Source organism: Podarcis raffonei, chromosome 12 (assembly GCF_027172205.1).
Source record: "Podarcis raffonei isolate rPodRaf1 chromosome 12, rPodRaf1.pri, whole genome shotgun sequence".
Lineage (NCBI taxonomy): Eukaryota > Metazoa > Chordata > Lepidosauria > Squamata > Lacertidae > Podarcis > Podarcis raffonei.
Genome location: NC_070613.1, coordinates 37,850,942 through 37,878,363, shown reverse-complemented (window position 1 = coordinate 37,878,363; position 27,422 = coordinate 37,850,942). Strand labels below are relative to the sequence as shown.

The window sequence follows — 27,422 nt, the reverse complement described above, 5'->3', positions numbered from 1 at the left end:
GGCATTGGGGGATTTCGAGCTGCAGGATATTGGCACTGCACTGAGCAGACAGCCCAGCTCTGTTCTCCTCCAGCAGTCCTTTTACCCAGAGGTATTTAGGCTGGGTCCCTTTTGTTCAGCTTCTCCAGAAGAGGTATCAGTTACTTGAGAACCATAGTACTAAAATGTATCATGTTCGTCTCTTAACAACGAGAATGACAAATATTACTCCCTTATTGCGTTCCAGTTGAAGCAGCTGCTTCTAATTACCAGAAACAAAATGAAATGTTGTTTCCTTTTTCTGCTTCTTTGTAGAGAATAAATTTGGGAGCAAGAAGTGTAGTACTTCCCCAACTATAATCTCCCTCCCTTCCCTTTATAATCCACTGAATAGCAGACAGATTCGTTTACTGACATTTCCACCAACAGGAATACAATTGTTAAGAATCTCCAGGTGCCACTAGAAGGTTTTGGCCTTGAAATAAGATAAGATGGAACATTTCCAACTCCCTCTCTTCCCAAAAGGAGGCTATTAAAAGCATACTAGACTCACAAAAAGCCTCCTTGGCATAAAGGAAAGAGAACCATAGGTTGTTGTTTTCCCCCTGTCTTTTTATTAAAATGAAGTTATTCATTTGGGACTGTAGTAATTAGTTCTTTGTAAAAAAATATATACAGCATGGCCTCTTTTATTGCAGGAGCAGCTGAAAATGGATAAAGTTATGAAAACCCACATTTCCATTTTTAATTTTGTTTCTCAGGAGCAGCTAATGCAGGAGATTGGAATTCTGAATCCATTTGCATGACTTGCAAGAGCAGACAACTGGGGTCCCTGTTGCAGGTCGCCTTCAAAAATAGGTTTTTAACTTGTGTTCTGAACTCTCATAAACAAGGCACCTAGGAACCCCCTCAACTTATTTTAAACCTCAGCATTTTGGCGTGCCTTTTTAAAATATATATACAGATGTTCCACTTGACTTTATCAGCACTAGGTCTCTCTGCCACTCCAACTCTGTCCCTCCTGGCATCTTCAGGGAAAACCTGACATTACTGTACTGTACTTGCTTAATGGACCTCAAGTGTTGTTTGGGCAACAGCAAGACATCTTCATCTGACCCAGAGCAGCGGTTAAGTTTTATCAATGCAGCACATTGATATAGGTCACCAGTGGGCTATTTACCATGTTTGTGTGTTTGTTTCCGATTTGGGACATCTACTGCAATACCTGAACATAGGACTAAGTTGGGGCTGCAAGCTAGAATTCTTATTCTCCATCATCATCATTATTATTCTATATATTGCGCACTGGCGGTTTTCTGCAAAAGGTGGTGGCGGCCGTGAAATAAACCACAATGACGATTTCGTTGGGGACACTGCCCGCTGAACACACTTTAATTTCACGACCGGAAAGGGCAGCTGAGCTTCAGCGGGTTTCTTTCTTATTGCATATTCCTATTGTTCCAGAGATCTGCGGCCCTCCCCGTGAAACAGGAGACCCCCGTGGTCGACTAAGGCGGACGCCTCGCCATCATCTGTCCCCTCGGCGAGGGCGAATGAGGCTCTGCAAACTCGCGCGCAAGATCCTCAAGGCCACAGTTCCCCAAAAGCGCAGCCGAGCGCGCGCACACACGCGCCTCCCCTCGAGCGGAGACGAGGCGGCAACCAGGCCGCCTTTCCCCAAGATCCGACAGGCAGCTGCTCCTCTGGGCCTGGCAGGGGCCGGCGGGGAGGCGTGGTCACTGGCACGGCGTCTCTTCGGCGGGGCGCGCCGGGGCGGGGTTCCCGGCTGCGGCTCCCGGCGCCCCTTCGAAGAGCTGCTGGGGACTGTCCGCCAGCAGCGTGGCGCGCACTTTCCGCTTCTCCTTGAAGCGGCCCGAGCGGGAGATCTTAAGGTTCCGGCGGCTGCCCGAGTTGGGCTGCTGGTTCTCTTGCGAGTCCGAGGGGCTGGGCGCGGCGGGGAGCATCTCCGAAGGCTCAGGCACCTGCCGAGGAGGCCACGCAGCCGGAGCCGCAGCCGCAGCCGCTGGCGATTCCTTGGGCTTTTTCCTGCTGGTCAGCGATTTCCACCAGGCGCCCGTGGAGCCGCCTTTGGCCGCGGGCCCCGTCGAGGGGGCGGCCGTGCCGGCGCTCTCGGCCATCTTCCGGAGGGCAGGAGGCGCCCGCGCGCCCCTTCCCGGTCAGGGGGTTCCTGGGCGATGCGCTGCACTCGGGGCCGGTGGCCTGGAAGGGAGGACAGAGAGGAGGGAGGCTTGTTTAGTTGTTTAGCAGCAGGAACTGGAACCCTCACCGACTTGGGGCCCGCGGTAGGGAGGAGACATTTAAGGGGGTGCGGGAGACATCGGATTAGTAGGCTCCGTTGAAGGAACTGTCTAAGAGGGTCATCGTAACCATACGCAGAGACTCCGCTTCCATCTTATTTTATTGTTTACTCGCTTTCAAATTGTGACGCCAGGGCTTTCTTGAGGCCTAGCGCCCCCTTTCCCCCCCTAAAGGCTGCGCCAAAAACGTTTTGGTTCATAGAGGTCCTGAAGGATAGCTCCTTTGTTGAGCCTGAGACTCTTAATCTCAGAGTTGTGGGCGAAAGATGCCTGCACTGCAAGGAGTTGGACTAGATGATCCTTGTGGTCCCTTCAAACTCTACAGTTCTATATAATCCTACTCGGAGTAGGACTAACATTGAATATAACCCTCCCCCTCCAAAAAAGAGGGTGATACCACTGCATAAATAGGAAGTGCCCAGCTTGGGGGATATAATGGGGCTGATGAAAGCACTATGATAGGAATGTGGGGGCTGGGCCCTCCTGGTGATGTTGGAGTGTATCTCCCACCACCACTGGCGGCGACTGATATGGCCCTCCAGTTACTATTGGACTCCCAGGTACCCCAACCCTTTCAGCCCAATAGTATGAAGTGAAGATTTGTAATCATTTCCTTGTAAACCTATTAAAAAAGCAAAACAAAAACACATAAAACAGTTTTCCAAATATGTAGCATCCTTAAATGTGTTAGGATGCAGAGCCAACCAGGTAATACACTTTGCAGCAGCCCTCCTGCAAGATGCCGAAAGGAAGAAAAACACCCCTGTTTTCTGCCCAGGAGGAGAGTTAATGAATAAATAAAAACCCTGAAGAAACAAGCTTGTGAAAAACGATGTCATCACACTAACCGAATCTCCTGCTAATAAATATGTATTTTATTATTTATTATATTTATATTGTATACAGAAGAACCACCAGCATTGCTGCTTCAAGTCGTCTCACAGTTCTTTGAGAGTGTCAGCAAACAGTTATTTGAAGACTTTTGGCCTGCTCCTTATTAAGAATCCCACAGTGGGCCACAACAATATCTTAAACCAGAAGCAGCCATAAAATATCAAAATTATATACGGTCCAGTGAGGAAGAGTGAATTCTCAACATTCTCAACCAAACTCCACGGTAAATAAGTTTTCAAAAAGTGTCCAAAGGACAAAAGTGTCCAAAGAACCAGTGGGAGGGCGACTGCATTTCTGAGGTGTCTGAATTGAGAATATAGGCAGGATTCAGTAGAGATTATGTACTTAAATTTCAAAAAACTTTCAATAAAGTCCCTCGCCAAAGACTCCCGAGCAAACTAGCAGTCATGGAATAAGGAGACAGGTCATGGATCAGTAACTGGTCCCAGAACAGGAAGCAGAGAGTTGGAATGAATGGACCGTTCTCAAATGGGAGGGATGTAAGAAGTGGAATCCCTCAAGGATCCGTACTGTGTCACTTCATAAATGATATGAAGTTAGGAGAAAGTACTGAGACGTCCAAGTCTGCTGATAGCACATAATTGTTGAGGATGGTTAAAAGAAAAGGGTTTGAGAAGAGTTCCAAACGGAACTCTCCCGAATTGGCAGAATAGGCATTAAAATGCCAAATATGACTCAATGTAAGCAAGTATAAAGTGATGCACATTGGGTCAAAAACAACAACAACATCCCAAACTTCATATATGCCAATGGTATCTGATCTGACAGTGACTATCTGGAAAAGAAATCTTAGGAATCATAATTAATAGGTCAGTGAAAATGTCAACTCCATGTGTGCAGCTGTGAAAAAAATGAAAACCCATGTCTACTAAGTTCATTAGGAAGGGAATTGAAAATGAAACTGCCTAATTCAGTTGTACAAATCCATGGAGTGATAACACTTGAAATACTTTGTATAGTTCTGGATGTCATACCTCAAAGGGAATATTCCAGAGCTGGAAGAAGTGCAGAAAAGGTGCATCCCAAATGATCAAGGGACTGGAGCAACTTCCCTATGAGGAAATCTACATTTGGGACTTGGAAGTTTAGGGGGGAAGTAATGCGGGTGGCGCTGTGGGTTAAACCACAGAGCCTAGGACTTGCCGATCAGAAGGTCGGCGGTTCGAATCCCCGCGACGGGGTGAGCTCCCGTTGCTCAGTCCCAGCTCCTGCCCACCTAGCAGTTCGAAAGCACATCAGAGTGCAAGTAGATAAATAGGTACTGCTCTGGCGGGAAGGTAAACGGCGTTTCCGTGTGCTGCCCTGGTTCACCAGAAGCAGCTTAGTCATGCTGGCCACATGATCCGGAAGCTGTATGCGGCTCCCTCGGCCAATAAAGCGAGATGAGCGCCACAACCCCAGAGTCGGTCACGACTGGACCTAATGGTCAGGAGTCCCTTTACGGGGAGACAGGATAGAGAAGTAAAAAAAAAAAGAGAGATGCATAGTGTGAAGAAAGTGGATTAGAGGTATTTTATCCCTCCTCATACTAGAAAAGGGGCAGCAAGCATTTTTTCCAGCCCAATGGCTGCACTTACTGATGGCCAACCTTCTGAGGATTGCATGCAAAAGTGGGTGTGGCCTTTTTAAAAAAAATACACACTTGGAGATATCACAAGTACCTTCTGGCATTCCATAATCACAACAGGAGGTCTTGAAGGAGTAGTCCATACAAGAATATGTGTGTGCGTGTGTATAATTTTTTACTTTTAGAAATTTAGAATCTGCATGGATCCTTAGGAATGGTCATTTAATTATTATTTTTTAAAATGACAATTATGTACTGCTTTCAGGCTCCAAGTTATCTGTTCCTATACTAGAGCCTGGGGTCATGCAATGAAGCTCTTGGAAGATTTAAGATGGGCAAAAGAAATACATCACACAGTACATAGCTAAATAGTGTACAGTAAGCCTGTAACTTAAGTGGGTGTTATGTTTTAGGGATTGTGCCTAAAGCCAGAATCACAGTCAAAGCACGTTAGGGTGCAATGGCAGGTGAGATTACCAATGTCTTTCTTCCTGGTTGTCCACCCCCTGTCCGCTCCCTTGAATTTATTGTGAAGTACATAAAGCTGAATGTGCCCAAGTTAAATGCACATAAGTTTTGGGATTATTATAATTCTCTACTACTATATGTAGTAATGGTCACAAACTTGGATGGTTTTAGACAGGAATTCAACAAATAATGGAGGATAAGGCTCTCAAAGGCTTATTGAGGATGTGTGTACCACTACTACAAAAGACAGTGTGCTGGGTACCACAAATGCTGTTAAGCTCGTGTCTTGCTTGTGAGTTCCCCATAGGCATCTAATTGGCCACTCTGAAAACAGGATGCAGGACTAGATGGTCCTTTGGTCTCACTCAGTAGGCCACTTCTTATGTCTTGCTTACGATGTTTTTGAACTTTGCTTCTTGGTCTAATGTTCACTGGCAAGGCTTAGGGTTGCAGTTTATTAATGGCAAAGTGCAAGCTAATGGTCTTGAAAATCAAGAGGTCTAATGTCCACAGAACTGGGCAATGTTTTGCATTAAGACAATTTGTCAGTGTCTTATCATCTTTGCTTCTAACAGCAGTAGCCTACGCATGTCTACTCACAAGTAAGTTCCATTGAATTTAATGGGACTTACTCCCAGATCAAGACAGAGGATTGAGCAGGACTCAGCTGTTCTCAACCTGCCACTGTTGATAGATTTCATAGGATAGGAACTGTGTCCATTCCTAAGCACATTGGTGAGGAAACTATGCAAACTTTAATTCATCTAGAATGCTATGGAGAGTTAAAACCTTTCCACACTGCATAACCTTCTTTTGTACTAATGAAGTCATTAGCAGTAGTTAAACCTTTCCAAGACTGGCTAAGCAACCAAGAATTCAGTTGCTTAGCACAATTCATCAAAAGCTTCTTTGGTTTGAAGATTTAAACAGAGACTTGTGGTATTTCCAGTACACTGGGTTTCTGATCCAGCAGTACCTCCTGACAAGTCCAGCTGTAGTTGAACATTTGCAGCAAAGTTCAGCACCATCAGCTTACAAAAATTTGCTAAGTGGGATTGAAATGTTAACTTTTCAGGTTTGTGAATTTTGCATTGGTATGTTGTTCACAGCAAACAATGGGAACAAAATGATTTGGTCTTAGGCCAAAACCACCCAAACTGAGTGAGCAGAAAACTGCAGTTCAGCATAAGTTTCACTGAACTCAGTATCCCAACTTCCAAGTAAACATGGATGAGGATGGATTGTGAGCCAGTTGAGACCTAGCCATCCGTGCAGAGCAAAATTTGATTCAAAGTAGAAGAGACAGAATTAAAAATGTATTCTATATTCTAGTTTCAGCATATCTGCATAATCAGATATACCCAATTATCACTGTTTTGTCTCGGTTGGGATTGTTTCTTCTCCATTCCCTTTGAATGCACGGCATAAATATAGCTCATTTTTCTGCACTTTCGGAATTTCTTTTTAATGCATTCCTTGAAGGCATACAGACACCAGATACACGTACTGTAGGTCTCATTTGCTCCCTAATTGTTGCCTACTGTCTGATCAGACTTAAATGCAGTTGTCCATCTAGTTCCAATAATTGACAGGCAGATTAAGGAAATATTCAAACAAATCACAATAGTAATGGCTACTCCTTTTTTTTCCTCCCAGAACCTGGAAGTCAGACATATATATACCCACCCTGGGGGTATCTTATGACAAAGGGTGAGATGTTAATAAATAATAGTACACTGTCTCTGAACATGGAGGTTCAATTTAGCTATCATGGCTCTGTGACATGGAGACTGAGGATTAATTTCCTGGGACTACTTCACCCTGGGAGCTGAATTGCTAGGAGGAGACAGTCACATGCGTGCCCCTTCCATTCTGCAAACTTAACTCACTGGTTTTCTATTTTGTGCACACATCGGCTGAGTCACTACATAAGTGGTTCTTCTCCATGCAGCTGCACAAACCAACTATAAATGTTTCTGTAAAAGTTTGCTGGTGGTGTTGCTTCAGCTTGATAAGGAAATGGAAGGCAAACCTTGCTCCTTCCTACAAGGCAGCTTTCAGATTTTGCACAGCCTTATCACACAAACAGTGCTATGGTTTGTCATCATAAACTGATGATCATGACAGGTAGGGCCAGGCACTTTAGAAACTCTCTCCTAAATCTTCAACATGCTTTCATTTCTGAGATGTTTCCTGCTTGCTTGTGAAGCAAAAAACATTCTTGCTCTCTTGAATGAGGGAACATTCATACTGGCTGCACTGGGGCCAGGATTCCACCCACAGTGTGTAGTATTTTGTACACGTAGAATCCATCGAACAGAATGCAACTCACTGAATTGCTGCAAAGACCAGAATGAGGCAGGTTCCTTTGAACAGCAGGTAAAAGTGATTAAGGGTTTTTTTGGAACGGTTAATTGCAACATTTATCTAATAGTGGCGGCCCCCTTTCCAGCAGGACTTGGATACTGAGGTAGCAGCTCTTTGTTGCGTTTGTTAATTAAGCTTGTTGCAAGTCATAGCTGGAGGGCCCAAGTTGCACCTGTACTGTGCAAGGAAACAACTCAGCAGGTGCAACTGAGGACACAGCAGAAAAATGCACTTTATAACTGGGGTTATTTTTTTATGGCTAGATAACCCTTAGCTGTCAACATTTTGCTAATTTGAAAGGTGGGGTAAAACTGGGGATTTTTTTATAGTAGAGCTATAATCCCCAAACTGCATCTTTAGGATTGTCCTTTACCGGTTACTTAATCCAGAGCTACTGGAGGAAAAACAAAGCCTGTTGGATTTCTGCCTATTATGCAGAAAGGGAGGGAAGGGGTGTGTGCATGTGTAAATAGCAACCCTCCATTTCAGAGTTCTTCAGAGATTACAGTAGTGTACTGGGACCCTCAGACATAGTTCCCGTTAAGTTCATTCAGCGGGATTATAAAATTGACCCCATGCACCGTTAATCAGAAGAAAGCCCAGATGTCTTCAGTGGGGCTTGCTGCCAAGTACATGACCCAGGATTGCAGCCTTGGACTGCAATCTTGTACACACTTAGCTAGCAACAAGTCCCACTGAAATCAATGGGGCTTTCCTCAGAGCAAACATGTACAGGACGGCACTGTTAGTTCACGGCACGTGTCTTTAGGACTGAATTGTAGAACCGCAGGGCTGCAAGGGACCCAAGGGGTCATGTAGTCCAACCCTCTGCAACGCAGGAATAAATTAAGAGTGTTGGACTATCACTTGGGAGGCCAGAGTTCAAATCCCCACTCAGCCATGAAGCTCACTGGGTGACCTTGGGGCCAGTCACCATCCCTTAGCCTAACCTACCTCACAGGGTTTTTTGTGAGGATGAAATGAGGAGGGAGAACCATGTACACCACCTTGAGATCCTTGGAAGATAAAGGTAGTATATCTGTAAATAGTAATAAATCAATCAATCTCTAAATAAATAAATAAATAAATAAATAAATAAATAAGTTTGATTCCCTCCCCCCCTTCTGTTTGCTTTTTCCTCCTATGAAGAGATTGCACCCTAACGTTTTAATGTTGTATCTTAATCTTTTAAATTGTATTTTAATCAACTTGTTTTTATTATTGGTTGTTAGCCGCCCTGAGCCTGGTCTTGGCTGGGGAGGGCGGGGTATAAATAAACATTTATTATTATTATTATTATTATTAACCAGATAGATGGATAGATAGATAGATATAGATAGATAGAAATAATCCCATGCACACTTCTTGGGGAATAAGTCCCACTCAACTCACCGTGCTAAGGCACGAAAATCCCCAGTTGCTCCGCATCAGCCACGCTGAAGCGCCCTTGCGTCCACACTTAGGGCAGCTGACAGGAAGGAGGTGGCAGCCCAGCTCCGCGCCCGCCCACGCAGCTTTTGCCGGCTGCTCCCCCTCCCCCTGACCAGGCTGAGGAAGACCCCCTCCCTCCCTCCCTCCTCTCAGGCGCGCCCCTCCCCCTTGCCTTTCCTGCTGCATGCAAGGTGCGCTCGTGCAAGGTGAGCAGCGCGCGCGCGCCCTTAGCGCTGCGCGACAGGTGGGCGCCTCTGGGCAGATTCCCACCCCCCACTCCAGGTCGGGAGCGCGCGAGACGCAGGCGGAGAGGGCTCTTGCCGGGAACCTGTTGAAGAGAGCACCTGCCGGCTGAGGAGAAAGCAAGCGAAGGCGCGTTCTCGTGGGCTCTCACCTGTGCGCCGGAGGAGCGTCTCTTCTTCTTTTTCTTCTTGCCCCTGAGAGCAGGCGCGGTGCTGGAGGGAGTCAGTCCATCCTCTCGCCGAGAGCGTCGTTACCTGGGCTTCCTTCTCTGAGGGAACTACTCGCTGCCGCAGCAACAGGCTGACTCTTGAGAGCGAGCGAGCGAGCCAGGGAACTTGGCTTCCTTCCGGCGCCCGCCCGCTCCAAAAGGGAGCGCCAACTTTCGCAGGTGAAGAACAATCCGCCGTCGGAAGCCGGCCTTTCAGCTAGCCGTCTCTAGGGACGACCGCGAGCAGCTTGGGCGGGGGGCGCTTGGGAAAGAGCAGCCGAGCTGTAAGGGAGCCAGCTCTCTCGCGCGCGCGCTTCTCGTGGCGAGGGAATCCCACCCGCCCGACTCACTTTCTTCGAAAGGTCTGAGCGGTGCACCTGATGCTCAGGCAACAAGGAAGCAGGTGCAGGTGAGCCCTCGAGAAGGGACCCCGCCCCTTCTCCTCCTCCCTAAACGGGATTGGTCCCTCTCGCAGTGGCAGCTGGACAACGATTGGCCTGGGAAGAAGAAGGAGTAGTAGTAGCACGGTATAAATCAAGAGGCAAAGGGAGTTACAGGGCACAACTTTGATCTCTTTTGGAAGCTGGCCATGGCGGCAGCACACAACTTGGCTCTCTTCCTTAGCCCTGCGCTGATTTCCTTGTAATGCTGTCATGAGTTCTCCCCGCTTCTGGCAGTCTTGGTGCCCATGTGACCATTTGGCTAGGAGCAGGGATGAGAGAGAGCCAGGCACAACCGTTCTCTTAAGGCTTCGTAAAACCCTGCTTGTTTCGTAGAGTGCTTTCCGTTGCCCACATTTTGTGTGGCGTCTTAGGCCACGTGTTCCCAAGTTGTGATAAGTCTTAGGATGTGTCTGTAGGGGGTGGTTGTCTGGGCTCTGGGGGCTGAACTAGTGTGCCTGATTCATCCAGGCAACCCTAAGCAATCACAGCAAAACTGAAGCAGCTGCAGAGTCCACATGTCCCACAAAACACGGGATAACACAGCAGTTCCTGTTAATGGGCACTTCTGCAACCAGGATGCTCCTTTGCAGAGCTAGCTGGGGTTTTTTTTGCCCCGGGTGAAGGTTTCAGAGGGGCACCATTGAGGCTCCCCACTGTGTGTATTTGAAATTGCGTGGGGTGCCGCCAAACAACTGGGTCTTTGATCCCACACACTTTCTTTGTATGAAGTTTCAACAAGTGGGCACACTTTCTTTGTATGAAGTTTCAACAAAGTTGAGAGCATTTCCAAGTAAACTTGTGTAAGATCTGGCTGTATATTCATAGGAGTGTTTTTTAAGTGAAACAGGTCATGTGCAGTGGCTTCAGGCAATAGTGTGAAGGCAGTGCTGCCCAATAGTCGAATGCTGGCCTTGGACACTTGAGATTTGAGTTAACAATTAGATAGTTTTGGGCAAGTAATTAATTTTCACAACCTGGATCTTATCTATAAAAAACTCTCCTCATTCTAGAGAGGTCACCATTTATCTATCCTGCCACCTAAATCTCAAAATAATTTGAGAATTTCTTTCTCCACAACAGATTCCAGCCCTCAGGAATTTAAGGATGGTGTGTACAAGCAGCAATTGTTTTAGGCGCATCAGATATTTGTGCAACTGAACCTGCGAAGTGACCAAAAAAGTCACAAAAACATCACAAAAGGGGCAGAATGGGACAGGGGCCGAGATGGAATGGGGGCTTCTTCAGTGGTGTTTCAGATATATGCGATTTCACTTAAACACATGGTGCCGTGGAATGTAATCGCCATGTAAACTGGGAGCTGCCTGTATAATAAAATAAGCAGGTTCTTTGAGCTTCTCTGAAGTTGTTTTAGGAAGGGAGCCTTGCTAGGTACCTGAGACAGGGAACAGGTGGGCACATAGAGTTAGCATGATGGATACAAAGAGCATTGGAGGGCTTTCTGAACTTGTTGAAAGTTATCAGTACAAAACAGTCGCAAGATTTCACACGGACTTCAGAAGACCTTTATGCACTTCCTGTGTTTATAGAGTAGCAGTTTAGTTGGAAATGAAGACACTGTGTCCTGTTACTGAACCCTTTAAAGGCCTTGATTCATTTGCCATCAGTCTACAGGCTCGCAGTGTACTTAAGAGATGCATCAGAGAGCACAAGAGACGCTGGGGAATGTGTGTCAGGGATGTTTGTTTGTGAAGCTCAAGGTACGCGAAGTACCCTTCCGCAAATAAATTGCAGAAGCCCACCAGTGAAATGATGGCTTTTTAGGCAGAGCTCAGTTTTACCTCTTGAGACCTCATTGCCAGATTTCAGTATGGACTTTGGGCACAGCCCTGGGTTGTATTATGTGGTCATTGTATTATGTACAATGCATCTTGAGCTCAAAAAACAAACTGGCAAAACCAGTTTCCATAAAATAGTACAAGAAGAAACTTCTGTAATATAGTTCAGCGTGTTTTCTCATTCAGGCACTTAATAAGCCTTTGAATAATGTGATTCAACATACTGAGAGCTATGTGGAAGAAAAGGAAATAATAAAAGGGAGCACATTTCTTGGATAACATAATGTAGCTTTCTTCCGTACTTGAGTTTTGTATAAAATTGGTAAGATAATGATAGGTGACTGTAGTACTTAATACCAGGAAACTAAAACATAAAATATAGTATCTTCTATCTTGTTAAAGATAGGCAAAGGGAAGAGTAACATGGTCAGGTTAAATGTAGGAAGTTGTATGAATCTTAGAACACCTGATAAGTCTATATATTATTTGAATTACTTTTATATTAGTTCTATCAGCAAAATCATTTTAAAACAATTTTTTGCATGAAAAATGTGTAGATATTTAAACCAACATTTTTTAAAAAAATGCATAGAGAAAGCAAGTTTTTTCGCTTGCAGTGAAAATTACAGACAGGGACTCAACACATTTAATGGGATATTTCCCCCCCTTTCCATTTACACTATCATAAATTACAAAGCATATTTCACTTCACAAAATAAAACCATTTCCATACCATTTTATGACAGTATTTAGTACATAAACCTACAACAATTGAAATCTGTACAACTTAGGAGAATCCCTTCTAGCATTGTACCAGCAAAGCAGACCTCACTTACATCTGGCCTGCAGCCTGGGTCTGTCTGCTTAGCCCTTGGTGACCTATGTAAAGGATAACTGATATACATTATTTCATGTGCCTCCTTTTGTCTTTACTCTTTCTTCATTATCCATGTTGCACACTCCCCAACCCAATTTTAATAGAAACCTATGCTCCCTGAAATAATTCAGAAAACAGCATAATTGGGTTTTGAAACTTAGGATTTGTACAAATTAAGAGCAGAGCTCAATAGAGTCTTTTGTATTGCAAATTCAGTTTTGTAATAAACTATGCTACCTTTGTGTTTGAAATATTTGTACAAAAAAATCTCACGAGAAAATTCCATGTGAGAAAAAAGTCTAATATTAGGATGAATTTCATTATATTGCATTGAGAGGTCAACCTTTTCAAAGATATTCCCCCCCCCCCCATGAGATTTGGTAATATACAAATTCTCTATCCTTCACCTCTCTTTCCTTTATTAACAAATTTGTCAGAAGACACTGAAGAAAAGTGTGTAATTTTACAGATGTTTTACTTTTATAAATACAGAAGCAAAGTAATGCAACTTGATTTTTAGAAATAATAATAAAAATTTAACCCTAAATAAGTGCTAACTTTTAAGCAAGGCCAGGTAATATCCAATATTCTGGCATCACTTATTTTAAACATTACTGTACTCCAAAAAATGTGTTACGTGTAGTAGTTGATGCTAGTGTCTGTTTATAAACCTTTGATCCTCCTCTTTTTGAAAGGAGGGTGGATAAATAGAATACTGTATTTGTATACCTCTAAAAGCAAAGAACATGAATTGCTAGAACATAACAAACCAAATAATATTAAGATGAGCATGAGAAATGAAGTCTCATTAAAAGCATTTGCAATGAAAGAGGTATGTCAGGGTAATACTGCACTAGTGGTAAATGTTTTCAATATCCATAGCAATAATGCTTAAGAGAACTATACGGAAAGTCATCAATGCACCGCATTGAATTATATCTTGCTAAAATAAAACGACATTCCTGCAGCAAACTAAAATAAAAATATACTTTAAATACATGTTTGTTTCCATTTAGACATAGTATAATTATGTCTTAATTAGAAAGAAATCGTATACCCCTATAAAAACTAATACTGACAAACAACCTGATCCTTAAGATACTGGACAAGATAAAATATCCTGAATGTAGGGTCTTCCTTTTCTCCTGTGTGAATAGAAATGCTACCCATGTACCTTGGAAGTCAAACGGAATCCATTCCGGAAGTCCGTTTGACTTCCAAAGCATTCAAAAACCAAAGCGCGGCTTCTGATTGGCTGCAGGAAGCTCCTGCAGCCAATCGGAAGTCGTGGAAGCCCCATTGGACGTTCGGCTTCCAAAAGAACGTTCGAAAACTGGAACAGTCACTTCCAGGTTTCGATCGTTCGGGAGCCAAAACATTCGAGAACTAGGCTGTTCGAAAACCAAGGTACGACTGTATACAGAAATTCTTTGTTGTATACAAGGCATTATACAGTTCATAGAAGAAAACCAGGAAGACCCTGCCTGTACAGAAGCTCTGCTTGGAATCAGATCATGGACATTGTTACAATCCTACTACTTAATTTTCCATTATTTTCAGTAAGAGGAACACAACTGAAATAGTAGAGAGCATGTCTTGAGCGCTACATTATGGTTGTCATGGGGAAAATAAATCCCATCAAGTCCAATGCCACTTATTTCCACATAACTACCATGATCTAGAAATCATTGCATGCCAAAACGGGATGCAAGAAACCTGTTCCCCCCCCCCATATATGGTTTACCCTCTTGAATCAGGGTTTACTACAACAATCCTACAAATCTGCTATGCTGACCCAGTTCTTTTCATTAGGAACTGTGCCAGCATAATACTTTGAGCATCAGGTTGAAAGTACCTTTTTGCTTCAATGATCTAAATAAAATACAAAGTTTGTGTCCTTTAATAAGTTACAGTAGAACAGTCTGTAACCTTTCTACATCGTTAACACTGGAAGCAAGGCAAAAGATACAAGGCAAAATGCTTTTCTTCTGACCTTTGTTCTTTCTTAAATAATTAAAAAAGAGGCATATGTCTATAAGACATTCCCCTTTTAACTAAATGTTTTGGTGTTCATCTGCAACACTGCAGAAAATAATGTGCTACCCTTTTTTTTCTTATGGGAATTTGTTTTCCCTTTGAACTTATATTTTCATAGCAGATGGCCATGAGTTTACAGCTTTGTTCATTTAAAACAAAACATCTTCGTTTTCTATCAATATTTGCACAATGAGTTTCTGGTACCGCATGTCATTGAGTGTAGCAAGAGTGCTGTCTTCTGGGGGTCTCATTAAAGTAGGTCCAAACACTATTCCCAAATTTTCAGCGTTCATAAAATTGTCTTTTTCATTCATGGTAATCCTAAAGGTGAAAGAAAAGTGATATCTCTGTTAAACTGTTTTCCCACCCTTTCTTTATAGCCAGAACTGATTGGGAATTCTAGGAAAACACAAAAAAGTGCAGTTTTGAAAACCTCAGTTCAGGCATAGGCAAACTCAGCCCTCCAGATGTTTTGAGACTACAATTCCCACCATCCCTGACCACTGGTCCTGTTAAGATAGGGATCATGGGAGTTGTAGGCCAAAAACATCTGGAGGGCCAAGTTTGCCTAAGCCTGGCTTAGTTAGCAATCTTGATTCAAGGTTATATCCAAACAGAAACAGATACCTGCTCCTTGACCTTAGGAACCGCCATGCAAATTTTCCGTATATCTTAAGAGCTGTCCAAATGCATAGGGCTCAGAGAAACTACTTTTCAAAATATATAGTAGATATTTGCTTCACATGCTGAATAATGGTTGTTTCTGCACTGCAATAGTGGCCTGGGGGGGGGGGAGCTGGAGCCACCCTTCCAACATTGACTTTTTGGCAACCTGAATGGAACTATTGTAGGACAAGGCAGGAATAAGGTTGGGCCTGTACCATAATGGCTCTGTTGGTTTACCCACAGGCCTATACCATATTGTCTCCAGCTCCCACCGCAGTGTCAATTTGTTGTGCAACTGCTCTGTCCAAGAAAGCTGCAGTGACATCAGTGTTGGCAGGCTGGTAAGTTACACTGTGCACTTAAATGGAGACAGGAGATCAGTGCAGCACACACACTTTTTCTGAATGGGGGGCACAATTACACGTGGGCAGGAGAGTTCCATGTGAAGGGCCCCCGTGGACAAACTGGTCGTCAATTTTTTTTCCTACACTTTTAGTAATAAACTAAACCTTTTTGTGTGTGTGTGAACCCACTTGGAAACAAAGTTTTGAATTAACTGTGATCTCTATGATGACTGATTGTACTCTCAGGTATCTTTCTACATGTCTAACATTTCTAGTTTACTTATATGGCTGTGACTTGTTGATTGGTAAAGGGACTCCTGACCATTAGGTCCAGTTGTGGCCGACTCTGGGGTTGCGGTGCTCATCTCGCTTTATTGGCCGAGGGAGCCGGCGTACAGCTTCCGGGTCATGTGGCCAGCATGACTAAGCCGCTTCTGGCAAACCAGAGCAGCACACGGAAACGCCGTTTAACTTCCCGCCGGAGTGGTACCTATTTATTTACTTGCACTTTGATGTTCTTTCGAACTGCTGGGTTGGCAGGAGCAGGGACCGAGCCACGGGAGCTCACCCCGTCGCGGGGATTCGAACCGCCGACCTTCTGATCAGCAAGTCCTAGGCTCAGTGGTTTAACCCACAGCGTCGTAAAACTGGTTAAAATTTGAAGATACAACTACTACTACTACTAAAATTACTCATAATAATTTTATTATTTATACCCCACCCATCTGGCTGTGTTGCCAGAAATTTCTTCTGCAGTGACGGTTTAAAATGTTTTTTAAAGAATATTTCTTTATGAAGAAAGAAAGATGATCAAGCCTCCTTTTATAGGCAAATTCGCTTACTTTTTGAGATGAATCATCAGGTATCGCAGAGTCTCATAGTGTGCTGCAGGAAGTAACATCAACACTTCGTGGACAGCTTCTAGTCTTTCATCAGCATTGGAGAGCTCTACGTAATACAAAACAAGATTCTTGTAAGCTTTATCAGATGCAGATTTCAAAGTTCAATAAAAAAAATACAATTAAAGAAATCCAGTATTCCTGCTGCTGCAGGTGTTTTATAATTGTAGAGTTAAGGTTATGACAAAACTATATAAATAAATGAAATGCCTCAGTACTTACTTGCTGCATCTATAAACTTGGAATACGTATCGTAGGTGATAACCGGGATAGGCAGATCTCTGAAATACAGCTTCAGTGCTCCAGCAATAATATTTATGTCTGGATATATGTTGGCAGAGACGTCTGCCTTGTCACCATCTACAAAAGAATGAGATGGTTTAAAGGTCCTACTTTTTCTTTCGCCGAAGACATTCTTGAGTTATCTTGTCAAACATTGCTCATGATTGGGTTTTGAATCACTGGAAAATGAAGAAGTTCCATAACCTGGACACTACACAGGATACCTTTTCACACATCCCTACCAACTATACCTCAGATGGAGCTGGGATGTGCCTATGGATCTTCCGATGTCAACCTCTGTGGATGGACATATGACCATATGGGAAGACATGTTCCCTTATGAATGCTTGTCCCAAACTCTTTCAAGGCTTCAAAGTGAACGCCTTGAGTTATATACCCCTAAGTTTATTCAGCCAGTGAAGCTAAAACAATCAAGAAGTTGCATGTTCCCATACACTGACTCCAGCAAACACATTTGCTGGATCAATTTGTACTAGCTGAAATGTTTTTCTGAAGGCATTTCAAAGACAGTCCCTTGAACAGTGTACTGTAGTAGACCAATCTCATTTTATTTAAAAGATTTAAGGATACCTTTCAGTGAAACTATCAGTGCAGCACATAAGGAACTATTATAAAACCATGAGTATAAAATCTTATTTGTGTGGTGGTGGGGGGGCGGGGAGAGAGAGTGTTTTAGGAAGAGTTTACTAAGTAGTTCAGTCTTCAGGCACAAAGTTTAAATTTGTTCAGAAGTAATCCATTCTTCTGTCCCTTTAGAAAACAAGTGATAAACCTGCTTTCTTAGGTCTTGTTTTAAAATAAGTTCTTGTACCTATTCCTTCCTCTATGTCACGGTACTTTCTTTTGCTTATGAAAAGCCCTGCAATAAAGTTTTTAAATACATTTGTATTTAGCAGAATAAATAATCGGTTTGCGAAGAAACCTGTGGCATTAAACTTGAAGTGACATGAAATATATCCACAAAAATTTCCTTTGGAGCAGATGTATAGCTGAGTTACTCGTGAAGGCCAAATTGTAAGTTTAACACCTCAGCAATAATCACACTTATTAGGAAGGAGCTAAATTGTAATTGAATGAATCTTCAAGTGTAATTATAAATGTATTTGTGACTGGGGATCAAGTCTTTAAAACAAACAGTCCGTGTATCTGATACAGCAGAGTGAAATATTAGCATTTACTCTAATACAGCACCAGTACTTCCATCACAGTGTTTATTCTGCACCAGCCAGACTCATATTTATCCTCATATACTTGGTACGGTAGCGTTAGTATTATAAAACGTTGTTTGGACAGCTCTATTTAATTGCAGTACAATGAGATCTAAAGTGCTACAGTGAAAGCAAATGCTTTGGGGGGAAAATACTGCAGCTGCCTCTATATCCATCCAGATATGGTAAAGCAGAATGCCATATCCCCTTTTCAGGCTATCTGCAAGTTTACAAAATAAAAGTGACATTCATAGGTTATCATAGCAAGTCATATCATGGAGGAGTTTTACTTGGGAGTTGACAAGTATCTCTCTGCCAGTAACGTGTTATAAGCTAAGCAGATGGGGAAAGACTGAAGGCTACTTAAAAGGCAGGAATGTGTGTACCCTAGAACATGGGTAGGCAAACTAAGGCCCGGGGACCGGATCCGGCCCAATCACCCTCTCAGCCTGCGAATGTGTCCTTTTATTTAAAATGCGTCGCTGGGTTATTTGTGGGGCATAGGAAATCATTCTTTTTTCTCTCTCCAAAATATAGTCTGCCCCCCCCACAAGGTCTGAGGGATAGTGGACTGGCCCCCTGCTGAAAAAGTTTGCTGCCCCGTGCCCTAGGCACATAGCAAATCAAGAAATTAATTCTGATGAAAAGCACTGCTCAAACTGGAATTGCTCTAAGAATCTATGGTACCTATGGATTCCATCACTGTATTTTTACTTTTCAAACATTCAAAAGGCACTCCAGAAAACAAATGTACTATTTGTGAACTGCAATATGCCACAAACTGCAGGTGTAAAAACCATTGCTCATTCTGAAAATTGGTGTTATTGGATGCTAATAAGAATCAGCCGGCTGGAGAAAATAAGTAGTTTTAGAGAGCAATGGTACTGATAAGGGAAGCTGCAGTACTTTGGAGGCGTTTGACCATGATTCGGTCAAGGGATCCATCACAAACAAGCCACATGCAGCCATCTTTGTTTGCTTGCTTGTTTAGCAACTTTGTCCTCAACAGCTCACTGTCCTGAATAGATTTTTTGTAACGATTTGTTGGGTCTCTGGACTGTAATAAAGATTGTTGTTGTTGTTGTTGAATAGATTTTTTTTTTTTAAAGTAACATTTTGAAAGCAGCCTGGGTGGGCATGTGGAAATACCAATGAGGAATGAACCAGATAAATAACATCTTAGTCTACACATAACTATCTCCGCAACTGTTGAATTTCTAGGGTACAATTCTTGCAAATTTAGCAAATCCATACAACCTTTTAAATCCAAACACAGGGAAGCAGTTTGGCGTGATGAGCTGTTGGTGTGCAACAGTTTACGAAGTGGAACTGCTTTGTTGTTGTTTTTTTATTTTTATGAAATAATAGTATATAAGCATTTGAATAAATTCCTATGTTAATTATGCCACCACAGACCACCAAACAAGTTATGGTGGCATGTTGAGGAACAGGTCACTTCTGTAGTCTCCTTGTGGTAGGAATCATATGCACCTCAAAGTTCAGTGGCCATATTTTAAACAAGCTGACAAGAGAACTTGTGTTTGCCCTTAATTTATAACACACACTAAAGATGAATCTACCCACAATGTTCAATGCATAACATGGATTACAACTCTTATTTCTCTTAAATTAATTGCAGTTATGAAGGGCAGAACAAAAGAGGGGATGAGGTTTATCTCTTTAGTCGCTAGCCATGTCTCCCTGAATATCAACCCCCTCATGTGCCCATGAGGCTTAGTAAAAAAGTTCCCATTAGTGCCAATGAGGCTAATGCCTCTTTGCAAAAAAACCAAATAAAGCAGAAAAAAATAGCGATGTAGATCCTTCTTTAGTAACAACCCTCAAATATGAGATGTGTGGTGCCAAGCAGGACAAACAACCAACTAAAGCTCAGAATGCACATGTTACAATGAGAACTCTATGAACAAGCTGTACAATGAATGTTTTATATGCTAGCAGGAACAGAACTGGTCAACAATGCCAGCACAGTGAGCGACTGTTGCTGTACAGCATCCATATTCATTCCGTGGAAGAATAAATAAACATTATTCCTATCAAGCTTACTCAGTGGAATTAACAGTCACAAATATACTGACCTGATTTTTACTCTAAAGCTCATCTGTCCTTATAGTATAGTGTTAATGTAATTTAGACCCTCATTATTTTAGGGATGGTGGGGCAGAATTTAATATGCAGAAACAAAACGTGGTATAGTCCTTCCTGAAACGAAGCAGTTCAAATAGGTATGTTTTGAGACGCTGTGCGTCTTCCTACTCACCCCAAGACATGTTTTAACATACCGTATTTTTTGCCCTATAGGACGCACTTTTCCTCCTCCAAAAATGAAGGGGAAATGTGTGTGCATCCTATGGGGCGAATGCAGGCTTTCGCTGAAGCCTGGAGAGCGAGAGGGGTCGGTGCGCACCGACCCCTCTTGCTCTCCAGGCTTCAGGAAGCTATCTGCAAGCCTTGGGAGCCTGGCGCGACTTCCCGCCGGACTCCCAAGGCTTACGGATAGCAGCCTGTTCTGGGGGCTGGGGAAGCTCGGGCTTCCCCCGCCCCAGCCCCGCGCCTGGGGGGGGGGGAAATAAAAAAAAATTCTTTATTCCCCCCCAAAAAACTAGGTGCGCCCTATGGGCCGGTGCGCCCTATAGGGCGAAAAATACGGTACGTGGTAAATGCCAATAGAAACCAGTACATAATAAAATACCCCGAAAGTATTGTGGGCGGAAAACGGCCTTCTCATTATTACACCATCAAAACATGTGCAACGCCAATGAACACAGGGTATGTACAAGCTTTCCAAAGCTAAAACATTGCCGACAGGCTTTCCACAGCTAAAATGTACTGTACCTCGATCAAAGGCCATTTTGACATCTTCAATGTGTTCAGTGAACCCCGAGACTCTGTAAATCCCTTCTGACTTCAAACCTGCAGGCAAAAATTTCATCAGCTGCTGTTTAGTCTAGGGATACATTTTCACACTCCAGTTATTTTTTACTTCTTTTCACAAGTTAGCTTCTGCCTCCCGAATTCTCGGAACAAGAGAAATTACTCATCGTATAGCCATCTTTTGACAGAGCTCTCACAGTTGGTTAGTTATGCCCCCTTTAGGCCCATAACAGCAATCATTAGCTTTTAAAGAATGAGGGTTTTTTCCACACACACCATGTGTGTAGGGGAGAAAATTGGAGGATCGGTTTGAGGATCTGTAACAGATAACTTGAAATCCCTACGTTGGAAAGGGAGGCTGACACTATTTAAGCACAAGGGTGCAATTCATCTTGTAACAACTGAGCATTGCAAGGAAGTAGAGAGATGCTTCAAGTGATGAATGGGACCATGGAAGGGCCTTGAACCTTCTATCCTAGCAACTGCTCTCCAAGGTCTCAGGCAGAGAGCCTCTAAGGCTTGCTAGCCGTTTCTCTTTTTTTAAAACAGGAATTTAATACAGGGTCTCCTGCATGCAAACCATTAGTTCTCTTACTGAGCTGTATGACCTTTCCCGCATAAGGATGATGACTTAATTTAAGCTAATGGCTTGGATTGTAGCGGAAATCAATTTGAGGAAGTGCACGGAAGGAAAGTTTCCCATCCTCTCCTTGTCCCTGCAGCCATCTGAAATCCTCCAAAAGGCGGCTCTTTCATTCTCTGAACTTCAAAGCACCTCTTCCAGCAGCCTCAGAAGGGTGGATACTTGGGAGTGGGGGCACAGGCGGCTTCAGGTGGGAAGAGGGCATCAAAAACTGCTGTAAAATTCCTAAATTTCACTTCTCTTGGAATCCACACAGGGCCGGATTTAGGTTTGATGAGGCCCTAAACCACTGAAGGTAATGGGGCCCTTTATATATCCAGCTGTCCTTTGTCAACAACAAATTGTTGCTGTTTTTTTGTGTTGAATAAATGCTATATGGTAATTTATGGACCTAATGGGTATCTAAAACCATTTGTACATGCAGAATGCAGGCACCCTATATATAGAAATGAGCAAACCAGGGATATTTTAGAGAGCAGGCTAGCATTACTTACATCATAGGAGCCTACACAACACAAAACACTGTTGCTGTATGTAGGTTTTATTTTATTTGTTTTTTATCTTATATTTTGGAAATGTACATCCAGTTTTTTCCCCTTTAAAATTTTTTGGGGGCCCCAAGAGAGTGGGGCCCTAAGCTATAGTTTGTTTAGCTTATGCGTACGTAAATCTGGCACTGGATCCACACCATTGTCTTCTAATATCTATACTCACTCAGCTACTAAGTCGATGTGGGGTAACTGGAAATGACTAACTTTGGTCTATTAACTTAATTAAATATATTCCAGTCCGTTTTACACTGTGTAGAACTTAATTGGACACAACCCCAGTGGCACAATCAAGAGATTTTAATTTCCTATAACAGTTCTAGGTTTGATTTATGATATACACATTGATTTATATATCGCCCTATTGAAGCCTTCTATAAGTATTTTCTTCTATTATTTATAGGCTAAGAGTTTATTTTACATTAATATCTTAACATGCATTTGTTCATTTCACATTAGGCTTGGTTATCACATAGGCTTGGTTATCATCTTGAAAGCAACTGGACTTTACTATGGCTCCCAACAGTTTTAATCGGAAAGTGCAATAATTACTGGAAAAATTAAATGTAAGGGGGCATAGTTTTTTACATTGAAAAATATAGCTAAGTATATTAAATAATTACAACAATGCACATTGTTTGTGTGGTAGTAGTAGTGAACTATAATTTGCTTCCTCAACCAAAGGAGGTTAAGTTGTTCTTCAAAGTAAATGCTTTAAACAATTTGTTCATAAAACTTTTCCCCACAAAGGAATATAAAGAAACCAGACTTTATATAAAACATGTAATTTAAAATTACTTAGTTTTCTGTAATATAATATCTGATTACATTTGTCAGTCAGTGATATTATATTAGCGTTTTAGTAACCCAGCGAAGGAAATCCTATTTCATCAACATGTAAATACCTCTTGCTTCGATTTCTCGAATACATATGTCCACTACCATGGGTCTCTGTGAATTGTGGGCCTTCACTAGTGTGGTGAGGTCACAGCAGTAGACTCGTTTGATTCTCTTGAGGTCTGGTTGGCAGTCATTGGGGACGTATTTTGAACACTGTTTGTGTACATTCAATCCACAGTCTGTAAAGAAAGTATTAGTGTTACTTTGAGTTTTTTCTATTTTACTCTCAGAAAGAATGACAACATTCTACATGTTAACATCTTAGCTCTCAATTACTCTTACTTTTAAGGAAGTCACCGCACACAGTAAATTAGAGGGCAATAGTTCAATCTGTAAATATAACAAAGGTTGGTAGGCAAAAATATGCGAAGGAATGAAATTCTATGAGTATAGGGTTGCCATATTTCAAAAAGTGAACATCCGGACACAAAAGTTATTGAGCTTCTGATATGGGCTGCCATATGACTGGGTTTCCCCAGAAATTTTAACCAATTTTTGAGAATTACGTTCTGATGAATGAATCCCAGATGTATGGCAGCCCTATGTAATATAACATTTGAATCGTACTCTAATTCTCTAGTAATGTAGCAGGTACATGAAGCACATATGAGCAACTGTTAAGGCTGAAACAAAAATTTTTGGCCACCATGTGGAGAATGTGGGAAATGCTTCCAAGTGCCTGTGGCACAATTATATAACCCATATATTTGAAATGGGTTGACAAGATATTCAGATCATTTCAGTGCTAACTGAAATAAAGACAGGTAACTGTAACAACAACAACAATAAATTATGCGTATGCTGTCCATCTGACTAGGTTGTCCCAGCCACTCTGGGCGGCTTCCAACAAATTAAAACAAATTTTAAGGACCAAGACTGTAATGGATACAGGAGCTCTTCAAGAAATCCAGGCCCATCCAGGTGGTAAACGTTACATTTATAGTAAAATTTTATATGTGTCTCCTCAGAAGCGAGCTCCACTGAGTTCAGTGGGACTTAGATAAAAAAGGTAAAGGACCCCTGGATGGTTAAGCCCAGTCAAAAGCGAATATGGGGTTGCGGCGCTCATCTTGCTTTCAGGCTGAGGGAGCCGGCGTTTGCCCACAGACAGCTTTCCGGGTCATGTGGCCAGCATGACTAAACCGCTTCTGGTGCAACGGGACACTGTGGCGGAAACCAGAGCGCATGGAAACACCATTTACCTTCCCTCCACAGTGGTACCTATTTATCTACTTGCACTGGTGTGCTGTGGAACTGCTAGGTTGGCAGGAGCTGGGACAGAGCAATGGGAGCTCACCAACCTTCTGAACAGCCAACCTTCTGATTGGCAAGCCCAAGAGGATCAGTGGTTTAGGCCACAGCGCCACCCGCATATACCAGTGGGACTTACTCCTAGATTGCAGCCTAAGTATAGTTTCTGCCCCATGGCCCCTGACAGAAGCCTAATTGCAACAGAGGTGGAGTGATGTTCTAGGAGAGGGGGGCTGCCAACTCCATCTCCCTGTGTGCAATTAGGCTTCAAGGAAACCAGCTATTCTAGCCAAGAGAAAATAAGCCTTCTGTTGTATCTGGGTAGGGAAGGGTTAACCCCATGCCAGAGCCCTCCAGATGTACTCTCATCTGACCATCATCCCTGACCCATTGGCCATGCTGGACTGACAGGCGCTGTAGTCCGCAACATCTGGCTGGCATTAAGCGCTAGTTTGGGGAAGCTTGAGAACAGTAAAAAAATGAATACGTGTTTAAAATATATGCTTGTCGTTTATTAGATAACCTTTGTACTCATTTGCTAGAAAACTGGATTTATTGCTCTTTCTTTGGAACACGTGAAATAATAATAAAAGTGTGTCTCTATGCATGTGCAGAGTCAACTACCCGTACAAATGACTAACCAGAGCTTGCCTCATTCATTAAGCAGGGCTTCAAACACCGAGATTAGGGATTCTGGGCAGGCTTAGACTTCTGCACTTCTTATAAAAATTAACTCTCACAAGTACACAGTGTGATTCAGAATCATCACTGTCCCTTTCAGCCATCAACATAAAGTATTCTTGACTCCACTGCTAAACATGAACAGTTTCTTTCCTTGTAATATTTGATACACACTCTGTGCCTCAAGGACCTCTGTGCCTTTAACTAAATCTGTTTGGTTTATTGGGCTCATTCAGACAGAAACTAACTGCATAATACAGTATTGTTCAGTGAAACCTAAACAAACCCAGCCAGCTGTACTTAAGGTACTCCCTTTAGGTTTTTTTTTTTAGTTCTTGTTAAATATTTCCTGTGTAGTTAAAAACTTGTTTGTCTGCTTAGAGTTAAATATTGTTAACCTAATGAAGCAGAACGTTAATCTTTGGACTAAATAAACATACTTTTTTTCACAGGTTAAATACTTAAAGAGAATGAAAACAAATCCAGCCAGACATATTATGTTTAAACGTACAGTTCTTATAAGAATAATTAGTTATATGTCGACTCAACCTCTTGTGTTACTTGTGCAAAGGGAGCCTGCGAGGTTAAAGGGATTGGCGGTGACCCTGAAGTCACACAGGTCTCCTGTGTTTAGCATGGACATGTCAGCCACAGAGACCTGTGTATAGCTCTTTATAGGGGCTAAAATGATTGGACATGCTGGCTGGGGCTGATGGGAGTCAAGTTACAGTGTTGTTGGCAAGAACCCATACCTGCTTAAGTATGACAACTGACAAGAAATTACCAAGGAACAGTCATTTAAGTCATATAATTATATTGTGTATGGTTGACCGAGAAAAGAAACCAGCTTTAGGCACCGTAATATAAAATGGCAGTATGATGTCCCCACCACAAACCCAAGAGCTCTGGGGCATAACAGATCTTCCCCACCTAACTCACCTTACCCTATGGCATGTTAAATTGCAACTGCACCTATTTTCTGGGTCGCACATTCATAGAACTACACCAGCAAATTCAGCCATGGCTGTCTATCAAGCTTCATCAACCCCCGACAATAGGTCCATTAGTCAAGAGGACAGGAGTTGCAGTCCCCACAATATCTGGAGGACCACAGGTGCCTAACCCATGAATTAGCAGGCAACATAGTTTGACTTCATGACATGAAAGCTACGATTACCTATTTCTTTATATCGAATCTCTGTTAAAGGCTCAGAACGTACGCCGTCAGATTCTTCTGGACAGTTAACAACCCGTTGGCAACTGGTAGCTAACATATATTAAATGCCAACAACCAATAACAGCAATATGACTAGTATCCATTAACCATAGGTCCATGAGGTTAGAAATAGAGTCCAGTCCAGTCCAGTCCAGTTGAGCAGTTTAGTTGCCAGACTATTAGGTCCATTATAATCCCGCAAAAGGCTCAATAGTTACTCATATATTTTGAGCTGGGAATTCAAATTTTAGCCAGGATTTCCCATAGCAAAAGTTCCACTCTTTCCCAGTTTTGAACTTCATTAAAGAAAAGAAAAAAATAGAAACACCAGTTGTTGACTTCATTGAGTGAAATGGTGACATCCACTTTAAAACAGTTACTATTATTATTATTATCATCATTAAGTGTGTGTGTGTGTTGCTCTAGAAGAGGATTAAACTGTAGAATGCTTTGTCTAATTTAGGAGGGCATTGTCACTCTGCATCGTCCCTTGAAAGAGATTTACAGTTTTGTTTTTCAGGGGTTAAGGGCCTGGTCAATAAGATTTTTAAGATTACCTGAGCATCTGACTCCCTGAGCAATGAGTCCCCACATGAAGTTGGCACAGTATTCACACCAATGTGGACCTCGGAACGTGTGGACCTGTAATACAGAATGGGAAGCAGTCCAGGGTCATTGGGAGACAGATGGCCTGACAGATGGAACAAGCAGAAGAAAGACATAAGCAACAAACGACTCAGTTAAAAGAACAAGTCTTCCTCACTGACAGCTGCATCCCAAATACTGAGGGTAATAAGAAGCCTGGGGAAAAGAAAGCTGCCTTTGGTCTCAGGGTCCTCTTCATTTCGCAAGGCAAAATAAACAAAACCTAATCACACTGTAGGACATTGAAACCAATCTATGTAACTCTTTTAATGGGCTTATTGTTTCTCATATGCCAGGGGTGGTCAACTCCCAAGACACTGCGATCTACTCAGAGATCTACTGGCAGGGATCTACCCCTGTTTTTTAGGGGTTCACGTCAAAGTTCTTGAGCTTTTTTTAGGGGAGAACCAGTGATCTACCACAGACGTCCAGTGATCTACCAGTAGATATCACGATCTACCTGTTGGACGTGCCTGGTACAATATGAATTTCCTTGGAAACTTACCAACTTTGGGATTTGGTGCATTTTCTTTAGGGACATGATGCCTAGTTATTCCATGGTAATTTGGGCGTCTGC

General features: G+C 42.6%; 2 protein-coding genes across 4 annotated transcripts in view; both read right to left on the bottom strand.

Moving 5' to 3' along the window:
* Window positions 1-1,280: 1,280 nt before the first annotated feature.
* On the bottom strand, window positions 1,281-10,491 carry PRR15 (proline rich 15). Of its 2 annotated transcripts, none has more exons than XM_053359582.1 (2): window positions 9,440-10,491; window positions 1,281-2,199 (listed from the first exon to the last, which is right to left on the bottom strand). In XM_053359582.1, the coding sequence occupies exon 2, from the start codon at window positions 2,115-2,117 to the stop codon at window positions 1,716-1,718; it is 402 nt and encodes a 133-aa protein (XP_053215557.1). In that variant the 5' UTR covers window positions 2,118-2,199; window positions 9,440-10,491; the 3' UTR covers window positions 1,281-1,715. The 2 variants fall into 2 exon arrangements, with proteins under 2 accessions (XP_053215557.1, XP_053215558.1); XM_053359583.1 differs by lacking the exon at window positions 9,440-10,491 and adding an exon at window positions 9,007-9,123.
* A 1,872-nt stretch (window positions 10,492-12,363) lies between these two features.
* Window positions 12,364-27,422, bottom strand: part of CHN2 (chimerin 2) — a 151,164-nt gene continuing 136,105 nt past the window's right edge. For both annotated transcript variants that reach the window (XM_053359573.1, XM_053359572.1), the window contains 6 exons: window positions 26,758-26,842; window positions 23,058-23,231; window positions 20,923-21,000; window positions 16,781-16,918; window positions 16,502-16,607; window positions 12,364-14,970 (listed from right to left, as the gene is read on the bottom strand). In XM_053359573.1, coding sequence (XP_053215548.1) covers window positions 14,799-14,970; window positions 16,502-16,607; window positions 16,781-16,918; window positions 20,923-21,000; window positions 23,058-23,231; window positions 26,758-26,842 — 753 coding nt within the window. In that variant the 3' untranslated portion in view covers window positions 12,364-14,798. The remainder of the gene's footprint in view (window positions 14,971-16,501; window positions 16,608-16,780; window positions 16,919-20,922; window positions 21,001-23,057; window positions 23,232-26,757; window positions 26,843-27,422) is intronic.